This window comes from Thermobia domestica, chromosome 17 (assembly GCF_964235325.1).
Source record: "Thermobia domestica chromosome 17, izTheDome1.hap1.1, whole genome shotgun sequence".
Lineage (NCBI taxonomy): Eukaryota > Metazoa > Arthropoda > Insecta > Zygentoma > Lepismatidae > Thermobia > Thermobia domestica.
The window spans coordinates 130,494,983-130,520,282 of NC_137470.1; the positions used below are offsets into that span (position 1 = coordinate 130,494,983).

At 35.4% G+C, this 25,300-nt stretch overlaps 1 protein-coding gene across 3 annotated transcripts in view; it reads left to right on the top strand.

Moving 5' to 3' along the window:
- Positions 1-7,735, top strand: part of LOC145674335 (chromobox protein homolog 1-like) — a 45,894-nt gene extending 38,159 nt beyond the window's left edge. For 2 of the 3 annotated variants that reach the window (XM_081744267.1, XM_081744265.1), the window contains one exon: positions 4,914-7,735. In XM_081744267.1, coding sequence (XP_081600393.1) covers positions 4,914-5,034 — 121 coding nt within the window. In that variant the 3' untranslated portion in view covers positions 5,035-7,735. The remainder of the gene's footprint in view (positions 1-4,913) is intronic. The other variant, XM_081744266.1, reaches the window with a different exon arrangement.
- Positions 7,736-25,300: the final 17,565 nt, after the last annotated feature.

The following is a 25,300-nucleotide window of genomic DNA, read 5'->3' on the forward strand; positions in this document are numbered from 1 at the left end:
AGATGGAAGTTCAGGTTCTTTTTCAAGTGATCTTCCCCAAATCTGTCCTGCTTGATAAGCTGTTCGAAGTAAATGCTGTAGCAAAGCATCTTGAGTTGGAGGTATAAGCTCAAGCTCACGATTCTTTCGTGTAAACATCTTTTGCCTTACTACATTTATGTCATTATCTATGCTGCAACGATCATATAGCGATACAACAAATTTTTCAACAATTGGAAACACTGTCTTCACGGCTTCTACATCTGGAGTACTTGATAATACTTGAAATGCCAACGTAACCTCATCATAAGCTTTCCAGGCTGTCCAAGGTAATATTTTACCTTTACCCGCAAATTTAGATGTAGTGTTATTTCCCGTCAAAGCATAAAAAGCAAGTATTGCAGAGCTTTTCTCACTTCCCAGTGCCTTTGATATTGCTGTAGCATTGATGTAATACATATGTTTTCCTGATCCATACAATACCCACAAACAATCACATTCCAACTTAGCTGCATGGCTGACTGCCAACACAACCACATCTGAATTAACCGTACAAACTTGTATATTTCGATACCCTTCTATTATACCATCTGCTGCATATAAAAATATCCTTGTGTCTACTTCATCTTGAGAACATGGTACTATTCGACTTAAATCCGCAGGTTGTGAACTAACATCACTGTTTCCTTGAGTGACAACAACTTTTCCTGGATATTCTGCTAAACTTACAAATTTTGCCAATAAAAGAAATAATTCTGTTTTGTTTTCATCAACTTTAAGAAAGTCCTTCCAGTTTTTAGGCACCTTTTTATCCGCTTCAACTTTTCTTCGAATGCCTCTTCCTCTCTTCTCATGAACACAACTCTTCAAGCTATCTGGTTTATCGGTATCAAACACTACGTCAACACGTTTCACTTGTCCTTTAAATCGACTTCTAATCATGTTTATGAACTTTTCGGGATAGTCTGCAAACGAACCTGTACCTTCGGGTGTTAGAAAGTGCACAATCAAGAATAATCATTTCAACATCAGGTCCAGCTTGATTAGGTTCATCACTATCTTCTTTACTGCAAGAAATAAGTTTTTCCAGGCAGGGTACAATGTCTGATTTATCTCCATACCGAATGCTTCCATCGCACTCTGCCAGTGACGGAGGAAATGATTGATGCTCATGACTGAAAAACTGATAAAAACTGATAAAGGTTGCCACGTTGAACTTGACATCCTATGTACATTCTAAGGAAAAGATTGCGGTCTTGTTTGACGGCTACAATTTGTTGGGCGGTTTACATTTCAACCTAATTGGAGAACGGAAAAGCGGAAATGTATTCTTTGTCAGAGTTTTATTCATATTAACCTCAAAGTTTAATAGACGATCAATGAAGAATTGTGTGCTCTGTTCTCTTCCAAGTGCTTCCATGTTTCTATATGATTTTGTAACATTTTCATCAGCAACCACACGTGAATCCAAGGTAACTAAATCTTGCGTACTGTCCAGAAAAGGATCTCCTATTTCTTTTATTGTTTCTGCCAGGTTTATAACATCCTTGATAAATTGAATCTGATTTGATGGCACTTGTTCATGATGAATAGTTGAATCTGAGGATCTTGACAGGCTAATATTTTTTAAGAATTCCTCCACTACCCTTAACATTTCTGGCCCTGAGACCATCCATCTACGAAGTGCTTCTGGATTCTCTGTAATTCCTACAGCTCCTCATTCGCCCTTAACAAGTGCATTATTATGTTCATGTGCTTCGTCAAGAGGCATGAAAGAAAAAGGTCTCGAAGTTTTATTTACTGTGAACTTCCCCTTGGAGAATTCTTGAAGAATAGTAGGATGAGTTTCTTTAACTTTTCTCATATTTCTGAGATGAACTGAAACAGCTCTGGCGTAGTTAGTATGATCCAAAGCAAAGAACAACCACACAATGTTTGATTAAAAAAAAAAAAAAAACTCACATAGCACTGAAAATCTCCTTCATGAACAGATCGATCCCATGTTAATATGTCAAGGATGACTTTCATTATAAAGTTCCAGAAGAAAAGCTGGGGACTTTTCTTGCATCTAATTTCTGACCACTCATTAAAAGATAAGAGCTCATTGCTGTCCTCTCTCGATTCAAGATATTGCTTGTAGGCGCCGCTCTTCAGTTTGAAAAGTGTGCATGCTGTTACTTGATAGGCACGAAGCGTCTTCTTTATGTGTACCACTTTCAGAAACGTGTCCGCAGACCTGGGAGTTGAAACTCTAGCTTGTCCTAGAGCAGTTTTCCAGCCACTTCCTTTGATAATGTCTCCAAGACATTTAAGAAAGGCCATCTTTATGTGTCTATTAGTTTGAAATTTCGTTTCATTTTAACTGCAGTTCACTTCAGAAATAAATCGAAAACAAAATTTGAGTTACACTGAAAGACGAAAGAAATAGCAGGCAAAATAACTGTAAAACAATTAATAAAAATAAATAAATGAATCAAAATTAAACATTTAAATTCAACATTTTACTACGCCAAGTGTCAAAATGACATTTATCAAGAGCATAAAAGTGAAAAATAGATTATAATTTTAAAGTTAAAATGCATTAACATGTTAAACAATACAATTAAATGTTATTTTATATGTACTGAGCGGCCATTTTCAATATTTCGGCTATACCGACGAAATCACGTGATATTTTTTGGCTCCACCCCTAGAATTGTTTCTTATGATGTCTATAAACCATGTGTAAAATTTGACGCTTGTATCATAAATTGCACGATTCTTTGAGATTTTGTTACGGATCCTCCAGACTAATATAGCTATTTGCACGTAAATGACAAATATTAATGCCGTATGAATTAAAATATTAAGCTCTAATATAGAATAATGAATACCTAGATTATTCATTTCTCTATAGCTAAAGCTACAGCTGCAGCTGCAAATGTTAATTCGTATTCAAATAGACCTAATTTTCTAGTTTTGATTGTAAACAAATTCCATTCATAGTTACCATATTTCCTAGCACTTGTGAGAGACTAATATGCCAATTATCGTACATTTTGCATTTTTGACAGCTGCCCAAAAGTGAAATACTAATCAAAAGTTTCTTCCCATACATTTATCAAAGATTTCACAAATTCGTCTTGGTAAGTTTTTACTTTGGCCATTTCATTCATTTTTTCGATTCAGTGATTTGATCTTTCGGTACCGGTTTTGAGAATTTGCCTCTTAGCCCATACATATAGGTTAGTAGCTAGGTTGGTTCCTAACTGTACTAAAGTTTAATATTTAATTCACATTGTATTGCCAAGCGAGCGTCAGCGAGTGAAGGCGGGTTAGAGCTCCGCAGTGCACGTTTCCCGTCTTCGTTACGAATCGGTTCGTTGAATGAAATGGTCAAAGTAAAGACTTGCCTTTCTCTTAATTCATATAATCCCATTACTGTACCCACTATGAAACGATTATGAATAAATAATTACTTCCGTATAGTTGAACAATGACAGCGATTACATAAGACATACTGTATTTTTTTTTTTTTTTTCATAAAACTGTCTCTTAATTTTCATAAAATTCTTATTATATTAGTTTTTTGTTATACTTGGACTGAGGGTTTTGTTTCGTAACTGAGTAACCATTTTCGCAGTGGGAAGCACGTAGAAGAGACAGCGGGTGTGTATATATAACAAGAGAGAGATTTAGGGCACCGAAAGCGTAGTGAGTGCATACATTGTACAGAACTCCATTTAAGCGGGCTTATAAGATAAGTTCTACCACTTTTTGTTATTTTTACCATATTACTTTAATTAGGGTTATCCACCTTGAGTATATGTGATCGTTATAAATTTGTATTTCATAGTGACATAATAGCTATTTCCTGTAAATTTTTATCCGCATGCTGTTCAACTCCACCACTTCTTTCCTTGTCATCCTTGCACGTGTTAACTTTTGGTGTAGATTAAGAATATGGAGACACTGGTTCGAAGATTTACGAGTAAAATCTATAGATTCACAAAGAAAGAGTAACATCTAAGGAACTTCATTACTAACGCAATATGGTAGAAATAGTCCAATCAGTATATCTGTAACTGAAGCAATACAGTAGAATTACGACAACTATGTGTTATTTATGTGTAATATTCCGTACAGGAAGCATTATACCCAATATGAACTCTCTCCCAAAGGAGTTTTGAGCCATATTATTGTAAATAGCGCTTCCCTCAGTACCTTCAGTGTCCTAACGCTCTTGCAAATTGCCTACTTTCGCTTGCAATAAAATTCCTAAGCTACTTCGCAACAGTGTCGTCAGCGCCCTAACCACCAGTGCTATCGTTCTTCCAGGGAATTAATAAATAGAACATCGCCAATAGTTTAGTGGTTTTTATGCTGTTACGAGTTTATTGTGCACATAAGACAACACACACACACATATATATATATATATATATATATATATATATATAGAGAGAGAGAGAGAGAGAGAGGTATTACATTTACGCTCCGCTCTTGTTAGTCTGCGCATGAAAGATCCAAAATGACAAATATTTGCAGGTACGGCAAAGCTGAAGTTGTTGGCATACATGAAAGAAACTTGTCATTTTATGGTTACCCCATATTGTCAATCTGTACGATATATTTATATTTAATACAACTGGAAAATCATTCATCAAAAAAAAAAAAAAAAAAAAAAAACTATTTTTTCTAGTACGCAAATATCTCCCTTTTTTGTTATCAATGTTCCATGTTCCACCATTATGAAGCGTTGGAATCAAGTGCGGATCAAAAGCTAATTTGACAAACTGTGCACTTCATTTGTAGACTTCGAGTGTGCACTATGTATTTAATACTTTTGGACACGGCCTGAAAATGATGATCGTAGAATTGTCCTTAAATTGAATGATGAACGTAAGAGTAGCGTAATGTTCGTAGTTTTTAGTATAATTGTTTTCTGTTTGTAGGGAAAACAGCATCGACGCCACCCTTGTTCCTGTTAGTGAAGCGAATGTGTTATTTCCCCAGAAAGTGATCGCGTTTTATGAAAGCATCATACAATGGTATAGCTCGGAAGAAGAGGAGTAAATGTAATGATGTGGTTAGTAGGGTGGAGTGAAAAATAGTGAGAAAATTGTATCAATAGAAATTATTAATCGCATAGGTACTAAAGTTTTCCTTTAATGTTGTACAATCCGCGGCAAAAAACCTGCAACATGAACATATAAGTTTATTGTGAAATGACGAAGTCTTTTGCTCCAAAATAAGTGTGCACGGGAGGAAGCCGAGGTTTATCCTGGCGTGATTCGTTTCACTTAGACGTTATGTTTATTCCCTGTGCTGTTAGGCGTAGTTTCACAATATTGCAGGTTTTTTGCCGCTGATTGTACAACATATATTCCTTTTTTTTTTTTTTTTTTTTTTTTTTTTTTTTTTTTTTTTTTAATTAATTCTGACACATATCTTTAGGTTGCTACCAGATGTTTCCTTATTGTCATATTACATGAATAATCGGGCATGCAGCATGGCATGGCACATTTCGTATAAGTATTTTTGATCTGTGCTTAGATCATCCGCAGAAATGTCGATGTTGCTTTAAGTAGTTGTTGTAAATGTAAATAGTGCTTCAAAACTTCTAACACACTTGGTAAAATGTTGTCTTTCATTTCAGAAGGACATTCCTAGGACATTTCAGAAGGAAATTGGGCACTGAACTGCATTCCTAGTTGACATTACACCAAATAAATGTTCCTAACTCAACTGATTCCTGAAAATCGCAGCTTACCGCACTGTCTCAGTTCAAACCAATTGCTTCACTGGCTTTGGCATCTACCACCTGGCTTTACTCAATTCACCTGTAAATAAAGAAATCCGTATTAATTATTGTTTTTCAAATGCAACAGACGTAGTATAATTAAACTTAATTTAATTAAACATAATAGTAATACATATTTTATATACATAGTATCAGCAAATTTTAACATATTTTTACAAAATACCTTGTCTTGTTTAATTCTTTCCACCCCATCAGCTCATAACTCCATATGCACCAAGTATATTAACCCTCTTAAATTATGGGGTTTTTAGGTAAATTTTAGACTTCTGGTCAAGCAGCTATAGTGTCATCATTGTTTACCACTTACATGTCTCCATCATGTATCTGAGGGAGGAAATCGCGAAAAAAAAGGGAATTTTTCATCTAAATAGAATCCCTTTTTTCTAAGTTTGCCCCCTCTGGACCCTCTGTGTTGACGCAGTGATGTGAAAAAATCACAGAAATACTAAGGGGTATAGAAAATATGCGTGCAAAATTTCACTGTTCTAGGTGCAAAAGTGAGGGCGGGAAAAATATTTACTAATGTGCTATGAATATCCCAGAAGATTTCAGATGCATGCATAAAAGAGGATCTCAGATAATAATTTCAATCTCTTCAGAATAGAATAGCCTTTCTAACGGTTTCATGTCTCCATCATGTACCTGAGGCGAAAAAATCACCAAAAAAGGGATTTTAAAAATTAAAAAAAAAAATCCTTTTTTCACCTTTTTGCCTCTCTTGACCCCTCTGCGTTAACGCAGAGATCTGGAAAAAATCGAAGAAATACTAATTGGTATAGAGAATGTGAGCGCAAAATTTCGACCTTCTAGGTGCAAAAGTAAGCCCGCCAAAAATAATGAAAATAGGCCTAACAATTTGTTTTTAACTTATGACGTCGTCACCCCCATGTCTCGACGCAGAAAAGCGAAAAACTGTACAAAACATATTCTACAATGCCTCTATGTTTGAAAAAATTAAAAATCCTAAGTAAAAAGCTTTGTTGGTTCATATTTAAGCCAACAATGAACATACTGCGCCATCGATCCATTTGGAACGATATAATTTAAAATAGTTAAAATACAAAAGTTCAGTGGTTGGTAGCACCCTAAAATTATTCACGAAATTTCATCAAATTTTACAGAGGTGTTCACTGACAAGTAGTAAACTTTTTATGGGTCTGCCAAATTAAAATTTTCTCTTTCATATTTTCGCTCCACCCTAGTGGTTAGTGTAAAAATATGATTACACATTTTTATGTATATACTACTTTTGTTTTAAACATTACAATGTAAATACTTTTTAATGTGTTTCCAGTTACTCATTCAATAGATTTTTTTTTGTTTTTGTTTTTGTTTTGTTTGTTGGTTTTTCTCTTCCCTATGACTCTTGTATCATATTTTGTATCATACTCTTTCTCTTGTATCTTGTATCATATTTTGTATAATACTTCCCTCCCCTATGACTTTTGTATCATACAGAATATTGTTGAAACTGATTGTGTGTGTAAACAAATATGAAAAACATGTCTCTAAACATTTGAGGAATGTATTTCCAAAACATGCTAAATCCGTTTGGTAGAATTCTTTAGAAAGGACCAAAAACTATATCATTTTACATTGAAACAATACGGCAAGTGACATTTCAAACAGAAAATTTTCCACAGAAAATAATGTGTTTTAACAAAAAATAATTACAAAATTTAACGTAAAAGGTCTTATAGTATACTCTTCCATAACAATTCAAAATCGGACATTTTTGAATTTAGCATGTTTAGGAAATACACTCCTCATTTCAGAATGAACGAATCGTACAGTGACAAATACAGCGTTTCTTCATTTTAGAAACGAAGTTTGAGAAATCGGGAAGACTGTGTAAACAAGATTTCGAACACACAATTGGTTTTCTAAGCAACTTGTACCGCAATTGTAGTGGATGCATTGATTTTAACCCTACGCACACCAAAGTAGATTAAATTGTTCATACTTTTGTTAGGATAAGAATTTTTATGGATATTTCTTTAGTGCCATGTTATAACTGAAGTTTTGTGTCAAAAATATAAAATTTATTTTCTGCCATTCAATTCTTTTAATTTCTATAAAATAACCCAAATTTTCAAAAAGTTTTCGTGGTAAATATAAAGTATCCTCCATTGGTGTAAAGTGTTACCATAATGTGTATGAGGTTATTTCCAGTGAAAGTTGTAGATTCTAACATTAGGCATCGCTACGGGTACAACTGACCCAAAGCGTCGCATACCTAAACGGAAAAGACCTGCTTGTTTCAGAGTAATAATATTAAAAGTGGAATCACACGTACATCAAGGGGTTACGCGTAACACCGCTCACGAAAGGAGGGTTACGAAATGTTCAGCACATAAATCATTAATTTTTTTTTTTCTAGGAAGTGTAATATTCTTCTCTAATTTGTGCCTTTAGTTGTTTTAGTTTATAATTAGTAGAAAATAGAGAATTAATGATTTATGTGCTGAACATTTTGTAACCCTCCCTTGGTGTGTGGTGTTACGCGTAACCCCTTGATGTACGTATGATTCCTACGTTAATTTGCAAAATATGCAATATTGGTCTGTTGAAAAGTCACGACTAATATTGGAGCTACCGCCGCATGATGTGAAAAAAAAAATGGTGTGTTGTGGGCTATGTCCAGGATGAGGAGCTCAGCTCATTACATTACCGGCATCTTCGAGCCTTTCATGAATCAAGTAACGCCAGTCGAAGTGTATTTCCAGCCGGACAGCACACCGAACAGATGCTTCCTTGGAAGCAGTGCACTCTATTTCCACACTTAATAGAACTTCCCGAAAGACCCGTAGCTTCCAAGGTCCCCTGATCTATCCAGTTGCATTGCGGGGCAACCTGAAATGCAAGGTGACCACAACGATCCACGAACTATTAGCGCAGTGCGACGGAATGTATGCAACGCCATTGCCAATGTCCAACTGGACGAGTTACTGCAAGTTTCGCTGAACATGATTCATCGGGCCAGTCTGCACCTGGAGTATGGGGGTCAACATTTTCAACAGTATCTTTCGAGACGAAGGAACGCATGTAAGTACATCGTTTTCTTTGATCTACTTGTATAATATTACTTTGGCAGTTCGTATGTTGATCACTTGATTTCCCATTCTGTTTATTGAGAAAATCTATACACTCATCCCTCGGTTTTACGGACGTACATTTAACAGACTTTCAAAAAACAAACAAAATCTGGAGCAGCCTATTCAGTTCAAAAGTTCTGATGTTAATAAAATGTTGAATTATTGTATTAGTGTATATTTACAATGTAGAGGTATTTTGCAATACCAAATTAGATAGTGAGCTTCATTAAAAGGACAGTATTGTATTTTTCGTCTATCTTTCGTAATGCTAGGGGGCACGGTGGCTCAGTGGTAGATCCTTACCTCTGGTGTGTGGATCCCTAATTCGATACCCGGCCAAGTAAGTTTGTAGTGGACAACAACCGTGTGCGTGGGTTTTCTTGAGATAGTTCCATTTCTTCCCATTTTATCATTCTACCAATTCTTACATCATTTCCTTGCTTTAACCATCGTCTCCCGTAGCCTAAAGGACATAACAGTGGGGCGTTAAATTGTAAGATTTCATTTCTTTTCTTTTTCTTTCTTTTTTTCTTTTTTTTTTTTTCGTAGTGCAATTCTGGATATTAACCACTGCAGATTTAAGTGTCGGAACTTATTGACAACATCGGACCATTATTATCCCCCTTTTTATTCGTTAAAACGAGGGATGAGGGTAATTTTCAACAATACAAACTACAAGTGGCTCTGCGTAGCGTCGTCGCTAACGCTCCCGCCTTCGGTGCGAGTGGTCCCGGGTTCGATTCCCGGTGAGGGCACTCGGTCGAAAAAGTGTGAAAAGCTTTTTCAGGCCAGCCATCCTGAGAGAGGTTTTCTTGGGTTTTCCTCATTCACACCAGGCAAATGCCGGGATGATACTTAACTTATAGGTCCCAGGCCGCTTCCTTCCTTCCCTTTCCTCGGATGGTATAATCGCCGAGGGACGTCATCTCTCATATGTGACGGGCTGAATGTCCACAGATGCCAAAAGCCCAGAAATCTAAATCCTAAATACAATACATCATCTCAGAATACAGTAAGTAGACTACCTAATGTGGCAGAAGGGCTGATCGGATAACAAAAAACCTAGGTTCTATAATTCTCACTTCTTGTCTCACACATACCATGAAAAACACCATTTATACCAAAAGCCGCTCTTATTCATATATTCTGACCTTTTAAGTCAGTACTTGTGCTTGTTATGTACTAGTATAAGTGCTTGTTATGTACTACTATGCTGTACGTTCGTTCTAAAAATTTATTATAAAAAATGAAGCAGAAAAATAAAAATATTGTACACCTTGTAAGGTGAATTTTATATCATCTAATTAATTGCAGGAAACATAAAATGATGTACACTGTACATACATACGTACGATTTTAAAACAAAACATTAACGTAAAATGTACGTTTAATGTTTTGAAAATGTACACTTAAATTTATTGTACAGTTCATGGATAAATGATTGCGCAAATGTGAAAAAGTGTATCTAGGAGGACGGAGAAAGAAGTCAAAACTTACAGGTTTTAATGTTCGAAAAAGTCTTTGATACATAACGTTCTCTCCTGGTCAAAAACTTATTTTTATGGAGGCGTTAAAAGTCAAGTGGATATCTCTATCTATCTATCTATCTATCTATCTATATATATATATATATATACAGGGTGTTACAAATATGTGTCGCAATATTTTGGGAACAGATTTCTCACATCAAAATAAGAGAAAAAAGTTCATATGAACTTGTGCTCAAAAGTGAATAGTTTCGGTGTTATAGGGTGTCGAAAACGTGAAGAAAAGGAACTTAAAGCTCCATAGTTCCACTTCTGTAGGATCGATCATAGTCGGGTCAAGATATCACTGAGAACTAGTATGTGAACTATCCAAACATCCATCTTTCAGAACCTTTGGTACTTGCGCAATCATTTTTAGAGAGGCTGTTTGGGAGTACTTAATCACTCTCCACCTACCTCCAAAAATTGTGTACAAATACTGGAGCATTCTTAAACATGGATATTTGGATAGTTCACATACCAGTTCTTCAGTAATGTTTTGACCTGACTACGATAGGTTGAATAGTAGTGGATCTATGAACCTTTGAAGTTCACTTCTTTCACGTTTCCGACACCCTATAAGTCCGAAACTATCCACTTTTGAGGACAGGTCCATATGAACATTTTTGTTATTTTGATGTGATGAACCTGTTCCCAAAATGTGATGCATTTTTGTAACACCCTATATATATATATATATATATATATATATATATATATATATATATATATATATATATATATATATATATATATATATATATATATATTATTATTATTATTATTATTATTATTATTATTATTATTATTATTATTATTATTATTATTAAGTATTCTGCCTTTCGGCAGGTCCTGCGACTGATGATTTTTTTTTTTTTCTTAATTTTCACTTTGGGCTTGGAAATGTTTCCAGCTTCCTCTTTTAACTCCCAATATTTTCTTCTGCTTTTCAAATCATTCATCGCTTGTGTTCTTATTATTATTCCTCGCTTTCTCTCTATCTTTCCTTCTATGGCGACATGAAGAAGACAATTTCTTCTCAAGATGTGTCCAATCCAATTGGCCTTTCTACGAAGGATGGTGGCTAGAAGTGTCCTCTTTTCTTCTATCCGTTTTAAAACATCTTCGTTTGTTGCTTTCTCTGTCCTTTTTATCTTCTCCATCTGCCTCCAACACCACATTTCGAAGCTTTCCAAATATTTCCTCTCTAACTTCCGTATTGTCCAAGTCTCTGAACCATAAAATCCAATATTCCATATATAGCACTTGACCAATTTCTTCGTAAGTCCAATATTGAGCCTGCTAATTAAGAGTGATCTTTTCTTAGTGAATGCTTCTTTGGCTGTGACAATTCTTGACCTGATCTATTTGGTGCAGTAAGCGTCTCTCGTCAAAATACTTCCTAGATACATGAAATGATCGACATCTTCAAGTATTCTTTGTTCTACTCTGACCCGTGAAGGTGTATTTCCACGGGTTATTCTCATGACTTTCGAATTTTTTATGTTGATTTCCATTCCATATATTTTCCCAGTGTCAACTATTTTGTCAATCATCTCCCGTAGTTTTTCTTTGGTTCTAGCTATAATAACCTTATTGCATACCTGATCTTGTTAATAACCTGCTCTTTAATCTTGAAATCTCCAATTCACATTAACACGTTGTACAAAATAAGATAATTAAAGTAACACAGTTGGAAAAGCGTTACCTTCACAAAATAACGACATTCAAATTTCCGGGAATTTGTGGTTTCTATGAAGCAATCCATTCTGAGATGCTTCTTTGGACATAAAACACAATTTTTCTGAAATTTTCACATATTTGGATTCGTGCGCCACCGGTGGCTTATGGCGGCCCGTTTTTATTATACCATAAACGCGAGCCGACGTGTGCCGCCGCACAGTGGAGTATTTGACCCTAAAACCCGGACGTAAGTCGAAAAAATAAAATTTAAAAAATGCATGAAATAAAGTTAATTTCTTGTTTTTCCATAACTGGCGGGTCTTGTAAACATTTATTTAAATATGAAATGAACGTAAATAATAATTGAAGAAGTTACTAAATTTTTCTGACCATGCGAATTTAAATTAGTGTGGCCGCGCTTACAGTTTTCGAGGTGTTAATTTTAGTAATTGTATTAAGGTCATTATCAGCAAAAACTGTATTGTTTTAAAGGACATTGGTAGAAGTTTTAATTTTATGATATGTTGACATTTTAGCTCTAAGTCTTGTTGGTTAAATATGTAATGAAATGGCAAGAGCTTATTGCAAGAAAAAATTATGAAGTTTACAAGTTAACAAGTGTTTTTGTTTATGTTCTTATTCTAGTTGATCAATCATTCCTTTTGTAGTTAAAAATACAATCTTTTGTTAACTTAGTCCAAGAATAAAATTTTGCCCCATTAAGATAAAAATATATTTATAAATTATGTCTAATTTGGTTTTTAGGTGAGTTCAGAAATCCTTACAGCAGTTCCCTGACATAAACCTATGAGTTCAATCTTTAGTTGATTGAGTTTATACAGAAAATTAGAAATAATTTATTCAAGTAAAGTTTCATGCAATTAATTAATATATATACAATAAAAGTAAGTGTGGTTTGTCCGTGCGTGCCACAAAGGCCAAAACCAAGACCCGGAACCCCATGGGAGTTACATGGTATTGTAGCCCTGTATCTCCCATCCATGAAGAAGGTTTCGGTTTGGACTAGCAGAAGTCCTAGAGGGAGTAAACGCCCTAGCAACGGTGTTACTGTGATAAAAAATGGGTTAAATTTTAACAACAATGCGTGCATTTCTTTATTTTCAATTTTAATATTGCTTTTCTTTCTACACAAATCATTATTGATCGAATATTCCAGAATGTTCTAGAATTATCAACAATTTTGGAAAATGCTACAGACTGTTATAGAAGTTTCCCAAAGGTTCGAGAATGTTCTAGAATTTTCAGGATGCTCTAGAACCTTTTAGAATGATCCAAAAAGTTCTAGAATGTTCCAGAATGTTCGAAATTGTTGTAGAATGTGCCAGCATGTTATATTATTTTCCTATAGGTTCGAAAATGTTCTAGAATGTGCACCACTAGGAAGGTACGCATTAAGAATACGGGTCATTTTTATTAAAGTTTACAACCTATTTAATGTTTTGAAAGGAAATTGGTGGGGTTATGTCTAGATGATGGGAGCCAGACAACAGAACCTACTTTAACCTAACCTAACCGAATCCAAGCTACTACTATTATTTGTACTACTACTACTATTTGTTCTACTATTACCACTGCTACCACTATTACTACCAACTACTACTATTGCTATTTGTACAACTACTTCTATTAAAGCCTGCCTCCCATATCTAAACACAATTATCTCTGGCGCCCCTGAAGTTTATCTGTTCCAGGTTGAGTATCGCCATGCGACAACACAAGAAGAGTCTACATAGAGTAGCGACACTGTTTCCACAAAGAAACGTGTTTCAGAGATACGGTAAGAATTACTTATTCAGAAGCATAATTAACTAAAATTATAGATTACTGAGAAACTACTTTTCTGGTAGGTACATTGACAAAAAGTTTAATACATGTCAGTTTCATCTTCAAATTACTTAATGCTCTTTGGCACCAGTGTGCTCAAATAGCACCAAAGAAAGTTAACAGGCAACGATGGACCGGAGTCTGAGCCATTACATTTATTTACAAGTTTGTTTAAAAGAAGATGATATAATGTCTACAGACATCGTTAAAAATACAATAATAACAAATAAATTCAGAATTATAACAAAGATCCGTTATTCGCACAAGGAAAACACGTTTATAGGAAACAAATTACTCTCAATAAATTGGAATTTAAATATGTGCCAGGGAAACTTTTAAAATATAAGATCGGATCAAGGAAAAGTGAAATTGCCAGACAGTAAATTGTATGCCAGTGATATGTTTAAAACGTAACAAGTGAAAGTAAATTGCTAGAGGTAAAACTTAGTGAACAGTGTATTAAATGGAATTTAAGAGTGTTAAGTAATAATAACGTTAAACAGAATGCCGAGACATAAAAGAGGAGGTAATCTGGCCACTAGATAACAAATGTAATTAAACAACTTAGTTAAGTATGAAATAAAATTAAAATAACATTAAATACAAACTAGACTTTCCTTTAACTACAATTTACTTCATTCGAATTTAATAGCATTATTGTTGCTTTTCTTTTTAAATGAATCTCCGTTCACCAAATTTTCCATTCTTGCATAACCGTGCACTTCATACATAAAAGTACGAAACTTATTAAATAGTCACAAATCAATTTATTGCGAGTCACTATCTCCTATAAACATATTTCCCGCGTGCGAAGAACGAGCATTTCAGCTGGCTCTATAATAAATGACATTTACTGAAACTTTTAAGTTCATAAACTGTACCATGAATTATGATGCATATTTTATTATTATTATTATTGTCTGTCCTTCATAGAAGGATCAGGTTTTTCGAATCAATATTGCACTTAGCCTACAAAATCCCTATTAAACAATGGCAAGGGAAATCAGAAAAAGAGAAAACCATAGTTAAAAAGAAAGAAATTCAAACCAGTTTCAGAGAAGAGTTGGGTTTGTTAGTGAACGTCCATCGCAATACGAACGATAATGCTTCAAGGTTTTTTTGCTGACCATGAAACTGCTGCCCAAATGACTGGTGTGGATTTAAACTTGATTTAAAAAAAAAAAAAAAAAAAATGAAGATTATTCTGTATGCAATTTCTAGTGGCCACGAAATAGACGTGGAGAAATTTCAGAACTTCGCTACTGCCACTGCAGAACTTTATGTGAAACTATATAATTGGTACCCGATGACTCCAGCCCTACATAAAGTTTTAATTCATGGCCCAGCAATCATAAAACAAGCTATTTTGCCTATTGAGCAACTCTGAGAGGAGGCAGCTGAGGCTAGAAACAAATATTTTCGACTTAGTGGACGCAGTTCAGAAATAATAGCAGCCGTCTTCAATGAACGACATCCTAATCGCTTCCTCCAGCCAAAAGATATTTCGATTCTTTCCTCTCGAGTTGACATCCCATCCTACCTATAAAAAAAAATAAATACAGTCAGTCATTTTCCGTCCATACAATGCTCCACACATAACAAAGTTTAAGTCTGAAAGATAACCTATCCTAAATTCATCTACAACTTCAAAACCGTTGCAGATTAAAAAAAAAAAAAAAAAAAAAACTTTACCGTTGGATTTCTCTTCGAACGAGAATGTTGTTTAATATGTCACATGACCATATTGGCATTTAAAATAAAATAAACAAGTTGATTCCATTGTGGTGGCCACCAAGATGACGGATGACAACTTTAACCACGTCATAATGTTTCTCCATATCGCCAACATTGATCCCAATTGAATTCAGATCGACTGTATTTACAGTTTCTTAAACATTTAGTCCGATCCAGACTTTTGGCCACACCCTGTACAGTATATCTTTTAAAAAAAAAAAGTGTATTGCTATTTCTATTTTATGTTACCTTTTTATCCATTATTTGATGTAGCAAATATTAATTAATAGCAAAACTAAGAATTTTCTCTTAAAATGTTTCAAAGTATTTACCACAGACAGTTTAAAACAATAAAACAAAAATTAATACACAAGATAATATAATTTCTCTGATTTTCCTGACTGTTCATAACTGCAGGACCAGGTTTTGGCTATAATATATCTTTAAAATTGTAGGTAAACACAAATTAATTTCATTTAAACGATTATTTTATGATACTAAATGGTAAATATTTTTGTCCGGGTTTCAAGACTAATTACTCCACTCTGCGCCGTCACTGCACAATAATTTTGTCAAATCTTTCCGATTTGAAGGTTAGATAGTTTGATTAATACCTGCATAATAGCATTACTTTTCAATGAGTTGGAGGAGTACTCTTGCGAATATTGTTCTAACTGCATGTGCTCACAAAGAGCAGCTTTATTACAGAAAATGAGTATTAGTTCTTTTGTGTTTGTATTCGGAGATTGGAGCAGCAGTGTTGGAAAGCTGAAACTAGTGCAATAACCGGTGCTATTGTGGTGCTTTATTAGAATTACGTAAATACTTGTTAAAAAAAAAAAAAAAAAAAAAAAAGTGGTAGTAAATACTTGAAACGTAAAATTCTGTTACAAAGCCATGAAGGAGGAAAAGGGATACCCGACAGCTCGAAAATTGGCAAAAACCTGTGTCCACATACTGCAGTAGCTGTGAAGGTAACTCCACTATTTGTCTTGAGTGCTTCAGTGCGAAAAATTAAGAAAATTCAAAAAGCAAAAACCAAGTAAATACCTCAGTGGACAGTATGTTCATTATTTTAATTTCAGCACAAATAGCATATCCTTGATTTCTTAAAAGTGTATTTTCTAGTGAATAATAATGTTTTTATTTATATTGAAAAATATTTATCTACAATTCTCTCCCAATAAGTTTTATTTACGATTATCTGTACATTTCCATACGTATTTTATATTATAAGAGATGTCATACTAACAACACTTCATGTACAATAAGTATCAGGTTTATTTCTCTTAAAAGAGTTACAGGTCTGCTTCATAGATTGCCTACGATGTATATAACAAAGTTCGTAACACTGTTCTACTTTTCTAACTAAAAACCCAAAGGAGCCACGGATATCAGAATAAAGATCATGTACCGCCGGTGGCGCACGTCGGGAACTATGAATGAATGGCATTACGTCGGGATTTTCAAAAAGCATAGCTTTATTATTGTCAGGTGTCGAGTTGAACGTGTTAATGCTTCCTTCATTAACCATTCACTGTAAATGTCGAATAATTAGGGCGACATACTACATCTTTGTCTGATTCCTCTGCCAATATCCACACTATTGGTTTCTCCTTCATTCAAGCGCAACTTGACTCGTTGTCGTATGTACAGGTTGCGAGTGAGTTGTCAGTCTGCAGTTGACCCCAATTCCTTCAAGTATTTGAAGAAGTTTCGTCCAATTGACCATGTCGAAAGCTTTTTGCCAGTTCCTATATATATATCCTCATTTTCTTACCGAGATGATGATGATTATTATTAGTGGAACTAAATCGAATAGTGGTGAATCGGATAGTCGAGGGTCAATTGTAAAGAAAGAAAATCGCATCAAGTTGAACATAAATATAACTCATTCTGGTCTTGGAACTAACTTAACTAAAAAGTCAGTGTGTAACCAATGCAGGAAACATATACGTAGTGTTAATAACCTTGTGCTACACTTCTGGCAATGTATCATTCCCATTCTTACACGCATTATGAAGGTATCATCTAAAGTCACAGCTTATGGATCGTAGAAAATAACACGAGGTCACTTTTAATACTCAAATCTATTAAAGTGTCTGCTTTCACAATGTGCCAGAGAAGGCGGCGATAAATAGCCGATATTGTAATACAAAATCATTAATACCTTTTCCACTTTGGTCGGGTTTTGATATTTTCACTTAACCAAGTTCAATATTTTTCATGAACTGTTTTGTAACGCATATACCTACCAATTCCAAAATTACAATATGAAAACAGCCAGTGTAACATTTCAGATCACTAGATAAATGGACATACTTAAGCTTCAGTGAACAGAGCTATATAGCATTCAAACTTACACTTTTCTGAAATTCCATATTCACATCACACCTGACGTGTGCCAGTTTCATAACTCTCACCTTCAATTCAACTAATTACAGCTGGAAAAAAAAAAGTACATTTTAATAAAATAAAGTTACAATATGTTTCAATAAAATTTAAACCTTTTTTTTTTTTTTAAGTATGAATGAGAATATATACGGAGCAAATGGTATTAATTTATTCAGAATCTGTTAACCTTCACATTGGATCAAATTGGTTATATTCTTATAGGGAATGTTGGAACTTTCAGAATAATCGAGACTTTATATATATTACCGTGGGATTGGGTTACTTTGTACATCAGGGGTAACTTTGCACAAAATATGAAAAGAGTTGCACAGTCCTCTGTTGGTAAAACCATAAATATCTAACTGTGTTTTGGCTATAATGTTAGCGGTTAACATCAGTTCTAATTATCAGGAGGGTTTTTATTGTTGTAGAGGTATGAAAAGCAGACACTGTAAAGGCCGACAAACTTTCAAAGATATCATCTACAAGAATTGCCGTCCAAGTTGTCAGTTTGCTAGAATACTACTGTGTATAATGGGACTTTGAAGCAATAGTTGAAATTGAACTGTGAAACGTTTTAAAGTCATAAAAGAAAAAAAAATGGGAGAAGGCGGTTTCAGCCTCTAATCGGAGTTACTTTGCACCTGTTCAAAGTAACTCCTTACATAGGAAATTAGTACTGCAAGTACCTTCTAATTTCAGGTAAATTTCCTATTTACGTAGATGCAGGAATGGATTTCTTGTTGGGAAATTAATTACGAACAATGGCAGATCCAGAAAATAGTTTGATAGAGGCTTCACTGAGAAAAGCTTTTTTTTATTTATTTATTTTAATTTTTCGTCGGGATTTTTTTTAAAGAAATCTTACAATCTTGGTGGGCTTCAGCCTGAAAGCCCCAAACCCCGTAAATATTCCACTGATTACGTTTGAGATGATATTCTTGGACATAAAGAGCAACCAAGGCAGTTCAGTTGGCGTTTTTTTTTTTTTTTTTTTTTCTCCTGAATTGACATTTCTGTGGGACATATCCTAAACTATAACAATGTGGTTCCTGTACCAGTAAAGAAAATACATAATTTTCTTTACAAATATCCATAATTCATACTAAGTAGTGATACTGGTACCATTATTCTAATATCAATATTTGTAGACTGCATACAGTTTTTTGTAGGAAGTGAAATGTATAAATACTGAAGGGAAAACATTGCACAGAAAGGTTAACTTCGTATTTTGAACATATTTTTTCGTATGTTGTGCAAAGTATCCCCACCTATGGGGTAACTTTGCACCAAAGTTTATATTTCAATAGCTATGGTCATACTGAATGTTTACTAATTCACTTGCACGAATGTTTTCCTTATATTATATATCTAGCTATTATATGTTTAAAATACAGTGTTCTACGTCATTACGTTTGTAAGTTACATGCTGTTTTCTTTAAAATTGCCTAAATCTTGTGCAAAGTAACCCCGTCTTATATACAGTATATATATATATATACAGAATGTTCCAAAACAACACTGACAGCGTTTGGGAGGTAACTCCGAAAGGAAGCATTTGTTCACCCAGGTTGGTGTATACTTTTCGTCTTATTTTGGTGTCAGGAATCACCTCCCAAACGTTGTTGTTGGTGTTGTTTTGAAACACACTATATATACATATAAATCTTTCGAGCGAGGAGAAAGTATAGTGATCCTGAAATGATCCACTTCTAGATTTCAAGGGACTTACATGTTTCATGACCTCTCCACACCGTAAAAGTAAATGTTATATGTCTGCCGTCCATTTGTTCTGATGTATGTCTACTCGCATTTGAACCAATTTTAACTTGAACTAACAGTAAGTATAGGATTCTCTAGGGAGGAGAGGCTCGAATTTTGTTCCTGCCCACAAGAATAAACGTAGTTTACTGATGAGTGAAAAATGAAAATAATACACGATTTTGTCGAAGACACTCTACGATTTTGTTTATATGTCATACATCAATACTTCATGAGCAATCCTGTACTGTGAAGTACGTCACTTTTGTAGGGAAAATCCAGAAAAGATAGTTTACTCTTGGGGTGAATATCTTTCCAGAATGCTTTTTCAAAAACGACTAAGGTGATTTTGTTTACCACTTCATAAATAAATATTTCATTAATTCTATCTTGTCGCGTAAATCATTTCTCGTGATAATTTTCAGGTCAGGTCAGCAAAGGTCATTTTTCAGTAAAAAGAAAAAAAAACTTTACAGGGCATAGTTTACTTTTGGAGGCGAGTTTTCTTTAAACTCTTTTCCGAAAACACACATAATTTAATTACAGCGGACTCTTTTTAATTCGAACTTGGATAATTCAAAAAAAAAAAAATATATATTCCCCTTGAAAACTGTATAAATAACAATGGTTAAAAAATCTGGGGTAAATCGAACTTTTGAACCTAGTGTTTGGATAACTCGAAGTATTTGCAGTGTTCTACAGATTGCAAACAGTACAATGCAATTTCAATTGCTTTTTGTTTATCTGTTATCTTATCCAGAGGAGACCGTGAAAAAGGGAAAACTTCGTTAATACCACCTCCGCTGGACTCCCTCCTGCTATAGAGTATCCGGCAGAAGGTGGTTGGTATGCATCTCTCCTCTAGAGACCTGCACGGGCCGGGCTTGGGCGGGCCGACTCTGTTATTTCTTTGGGCCGGGCCGGGCTTGGGCGGGCCGACACTGTTATTTCTTTGGGCCGGGCCGGGCTTGGACTGGCCGACACTGATTTCTCTTCAGGTCGGGCCGGGCTGGGGCCGATCAATTGCAATTGTTTAATAATCATTGACTTTCGTTAAACGATAATTGGAATAAAGCCAAACGTTGAAGAAGTGTGTCCGTGAGAAATGTTACAAAGAATGCAATAGCTAGCTAGTTTGTGTTGCTTAGCGGCTCCACTTTCACTGTAGGGGATTGCAGGCATTATGCGGTAAATTGAGCTCTGACCTTGACCTTCACTGAACTCAAAATATAAAAAGAAAGGGTGGGAATGTTTTGCCTGTCGCTAAACAATATTGCCATCTTCACTTTATGCTAAAAATCAATCAAGTTAGATTTTTGTTACAGGGAACGGAGTTTTTGTTCTCTCGATGACAGGGGAAGTTCTAGGAGGCAGTGGTACCATTCTGGAGGCAAGCGTCAGGTTGTGAACCAGAGTTTAGAAAATGTTTCTGAGGGTTAGGTCAAATTTAGTACTAAATTTCAAGAAAGATTCGGGCTCGAGCTAATTTTTTAAGAAAATTATCGGGCTTGGGTCGGGCCAAAAACTTTTAAAATTTATCGGGCTTGGGCCAAGAATTTTGAAAAACTTATCGGGCCGGGCCGGACTCGGGTCGAAAATCTCCAAAAGTTTTCGGGCCCGGGCTGGGCCGGGCCTAGGTACGTTCTGGCTGGATCGGGCTCGGGTCGAAACATTCGGCCCATGCAGGTCTCTAGTCTCCTCCACCTCAATAACCTGGAAATGTTCATCCCTTCTGTAGAAGTGTGAACGACTTTCAACCTTGTCTTCCATTAGCAAATGACTTGTACGTGACATTTCTGTAATTCTTTTTGACTGAACTAAAAGCAGTGACAAAAAGGTAAGCAGATTCGTTTGTGACTTATTGGAGTGCATTATGCACAATGTCGAATTCTGCATAATTCTAATTCGTATTCTAATTCTTCACAAGAAAAGGTGGTGTTTTAAAGCTAAAGTGCATTGCATGTTAATTATTTTTTTCATATACAGTACAGTTATTTTGTTTCTTTAATTTTACTTTAAAATACTTAAAAATGAGAGTTTTTGGTTAATTCGAATTTTGGATAATTCCAATTTTTTTCTTGCCCCCTTGGACTTCGAATTAGGAGACTCCATTGTATTATTTTTCGTATGTCAGAAGTAAATGTTTCACTAATAATTACGCCATAACGTGATTTAGTTTAATTGGAACGAGGAAATTTAGTGCGGTGCCACACTCAAGATATTGTGGCTGCTATTCATCAAGTACGTTTTGAACTCGTTCCACATCCCCCTATTCTTCACCCCAGTGACTACCAGTTACTCTTGTGGAAAATGTTTTCTCATCAGTAATTCTTAAGTTCGTTCTCGCTCTGATTGAACCATTGGGTGTCCTTTTGAAAATTATGTCAGTGTGGGATAGGGTAGTGTATAGAAAAGTACCATCTCCATGTCAGTAACGGAGAGATTTGAACAGTTTTTTTTTTTTTTTTTTTTTTTTGTATAATTAATTTGATGTTTGTGTTCATTGAATGGGGACCACTAACTCCATCTGTAGCCCTATCATCAGCAAAAGGTAAGTCACCAAAGCATTTATTTCTCCGATTAAAATGTGCACTCATCCCTTTTCTATCCATTTAGAATTTCTATTTTTGGAGCGAGGGGGCGCGGTGGCTCAGTGGTAGAGCGTTCATCTCCGTTACTTGGGGTCCCTGGTTCAATCCCAGCTCGCGCCGTGTGGACTTTGTGATGGACGAACACCGTGCTTGTGGGTTTTCTCGGGGTTCTGTTTCCTCCCACTTTCTTCATTTCACCATTTCACTCATCTCTCATCATCATCGTCTCCTTTAGTCTAACCGGCATAACCGTGGGACGTAAAACTTACAGATTTCATTTCATTTTTTTCTATTTTTAGAGCAGAAGATCCAATATATTTCAGGCAAAAATTTTATTGCAGGCCTTATATCTGGAGAACTACATATCACACACCCGGTGGAAGAGTGTTACAACTCAAAAAGTGGAACTTTTGAGTTATCATCGCTCGAAAGAGAATAGAGATAGAGAAGCGAGCTCTACCTGGTAGTATTTTCGCAGAAACGTAACTAAACAAATTAACCCATAGATAACAGAAATACCAGTGTTTTTCACTTGTAAAAGTCTTCCACCGGGTGTGCGATATGATGTAGCCAAACCCAAACTATCACTTAACTCAGTATGATGTGCTTATTCCGTTAAAAATACGAAAAGTTTATTTAGGGGCCGTTCAAAAATTTTGTGGCCGCTGATCCAGAAACTAATTATTGGACAAGATCACAATATTTTCATCCGTTTTTTTTTTTTTTTTTTTTTATCTTTCCTAAAATTCTTCTATTGTATTTTCCTACTTACAATTAAGTTATTAATCTTCGGATGCTAAGAAGTAGGAGAGAAAAGAGATCAAAGCTGAATAGATAGGAATAACTACTCTTTTTTAGTTCAGCGTGTTATGATTATGCACCAAGGCTAAGAAAGACGCTAATTATGAGATATGTGATAATGGTGGAATAACAGAAGAGGGAAAACCCGAGAGAAACCACACACACGGAGGTTGTTCTCTACAAAACCCACTAATGGGAGCGGTAGTCGAATAACGGACCCCACGCATGAGAGATGACCGCTGTTCCACTAAACCACCGAGGCCCAAAATAAATGTTGTATTAGTTGATAAATAGCAGTGTATGTTGCGTTGTTAGCTGTACGAAAGTTGATTTAAAGATTATGAGGATAAAATAATTATGTTATCCCTCTAAAGAAGAAAGAAAATTGAATACACATGAGATTAGAAAAATTACGGTTGTTTTATTGTTATTTTTAGCTGAAGTGCCCGTTCTTCGCACGGGGAGAATAGATTTATAGGAAATACTCGAATACGCTTCCTCCTTAGGATATTATTTAAATGGAAATGTAATGATGAAAGTACAGAAGATACTGTTTTTGGCATAAATATAGAAGCACCCTACTCTACACAATACACCTTTAATCAAATTTATATGATTAAAAATGCAGCTTAAAGTGGGTACTATCTTCCAAAAAACAATTTTAAACGGGTCAACCATTTTCCTGACTCCGAAAACTATTAATTAGACACAAATCTCAGTCATTTTTGACATTTTCACTCCCCTGCCCCTCTGCCAAACTGAATCTGTAGTTAAATGGTATTGGGAACGTTACTATTCATTTCAGCGACCCCCGAAAACTGTGTTTTCTGAAACATGGATATTTGGATAGGGCACATACTAGTTCCTAAATAAAGTCTTGACCCAACTACGGTAGGTCCCATACTTTCGGATCTATGGACCTTTAAAGTTCATGTTTTCGGCAGCCTGTAACTCCGGAAAGAAGCATTTGTACACCCAGGTTGGTCTATACTTTTCGTCTTATCTGGGTGTCAGGAATCACCTCCCAAAAGTCGGCATTGTTTTGAAACACCCTATATATATATATATTGATAGATATACGAGCAACGTTTTTGGCGTTGCCCCTGTAAATTTCCAATGTAGTTGACATGTCCGTAACTTGTAATAAAGTAATCACGATTGTAACCAAATAGATTAGCAAACTCGAAAAACTACGGACTTGGTACTAATATAGGTCATCTGAGACATATTGGGCCTTATGCAGAGTCGTTTTGACATATGATTAGAGTCATACTAAAGGCCTGACTACTGCAGGAAACATGTGTTGATCGAACTCGTGAGTATGCACTAATCACCCGTCAGAAAGACTCTCCGCCTTATGCAGAGTCGTTTCGACGTATGATTAGCGTCATACTAAAACACTGACTACTGCAGGAGACTTATGTTAGTCGAACTCTTCAGTATGGCACTAATCGCACTTCAAAACGATTCTGAATAAGGACCTCTATGTTTTACCCTTTCTCACCTCCCATGCTGATGGGAGCTGAACTTGGACTTTAACGCTATCGGGAAGTGTGGCTGTTAATCTCAGCGACAGCCAGAATTATGCATTCAACACAAATATCACGTCTTCTATTCCTTTTACCTTTAACACCTTCTCACTGCCCTAGGAGTGCTAAAGGGAGTTAAACGTAGACTTTGATTTTTTTTTTAGCGTAACACTAATAATCTTAGCAGACCCAAAAGCTATGTGTTCGACGTTAATATCAGTCATTTTCGATTATTTTTACATTTCACCCTCCCCCCCCCCTTGAAGATGCTAAAACGGGCTGAACTTGAGACAAACTGCATCGAAAGGGTCACTATTCATCTCGTTGACCCCGAAAGCTATAGATTCGACACTAATATCAATAGTTTTCGATAATTTTGTGTCACCCCCTCGCACTACTCCTATATGGGCTTGGGAATCTTATTCCCACTGGGAGCTGAGCTTGGATTTAAACGACGTAGCAGCTATCAACAATCAAGTTTGGGACCCCAAAGGTATGGATTGGACACTAATATCGGGTCATTTTCAATTATTCTTAAATGTCAACATTCCCCTACCCC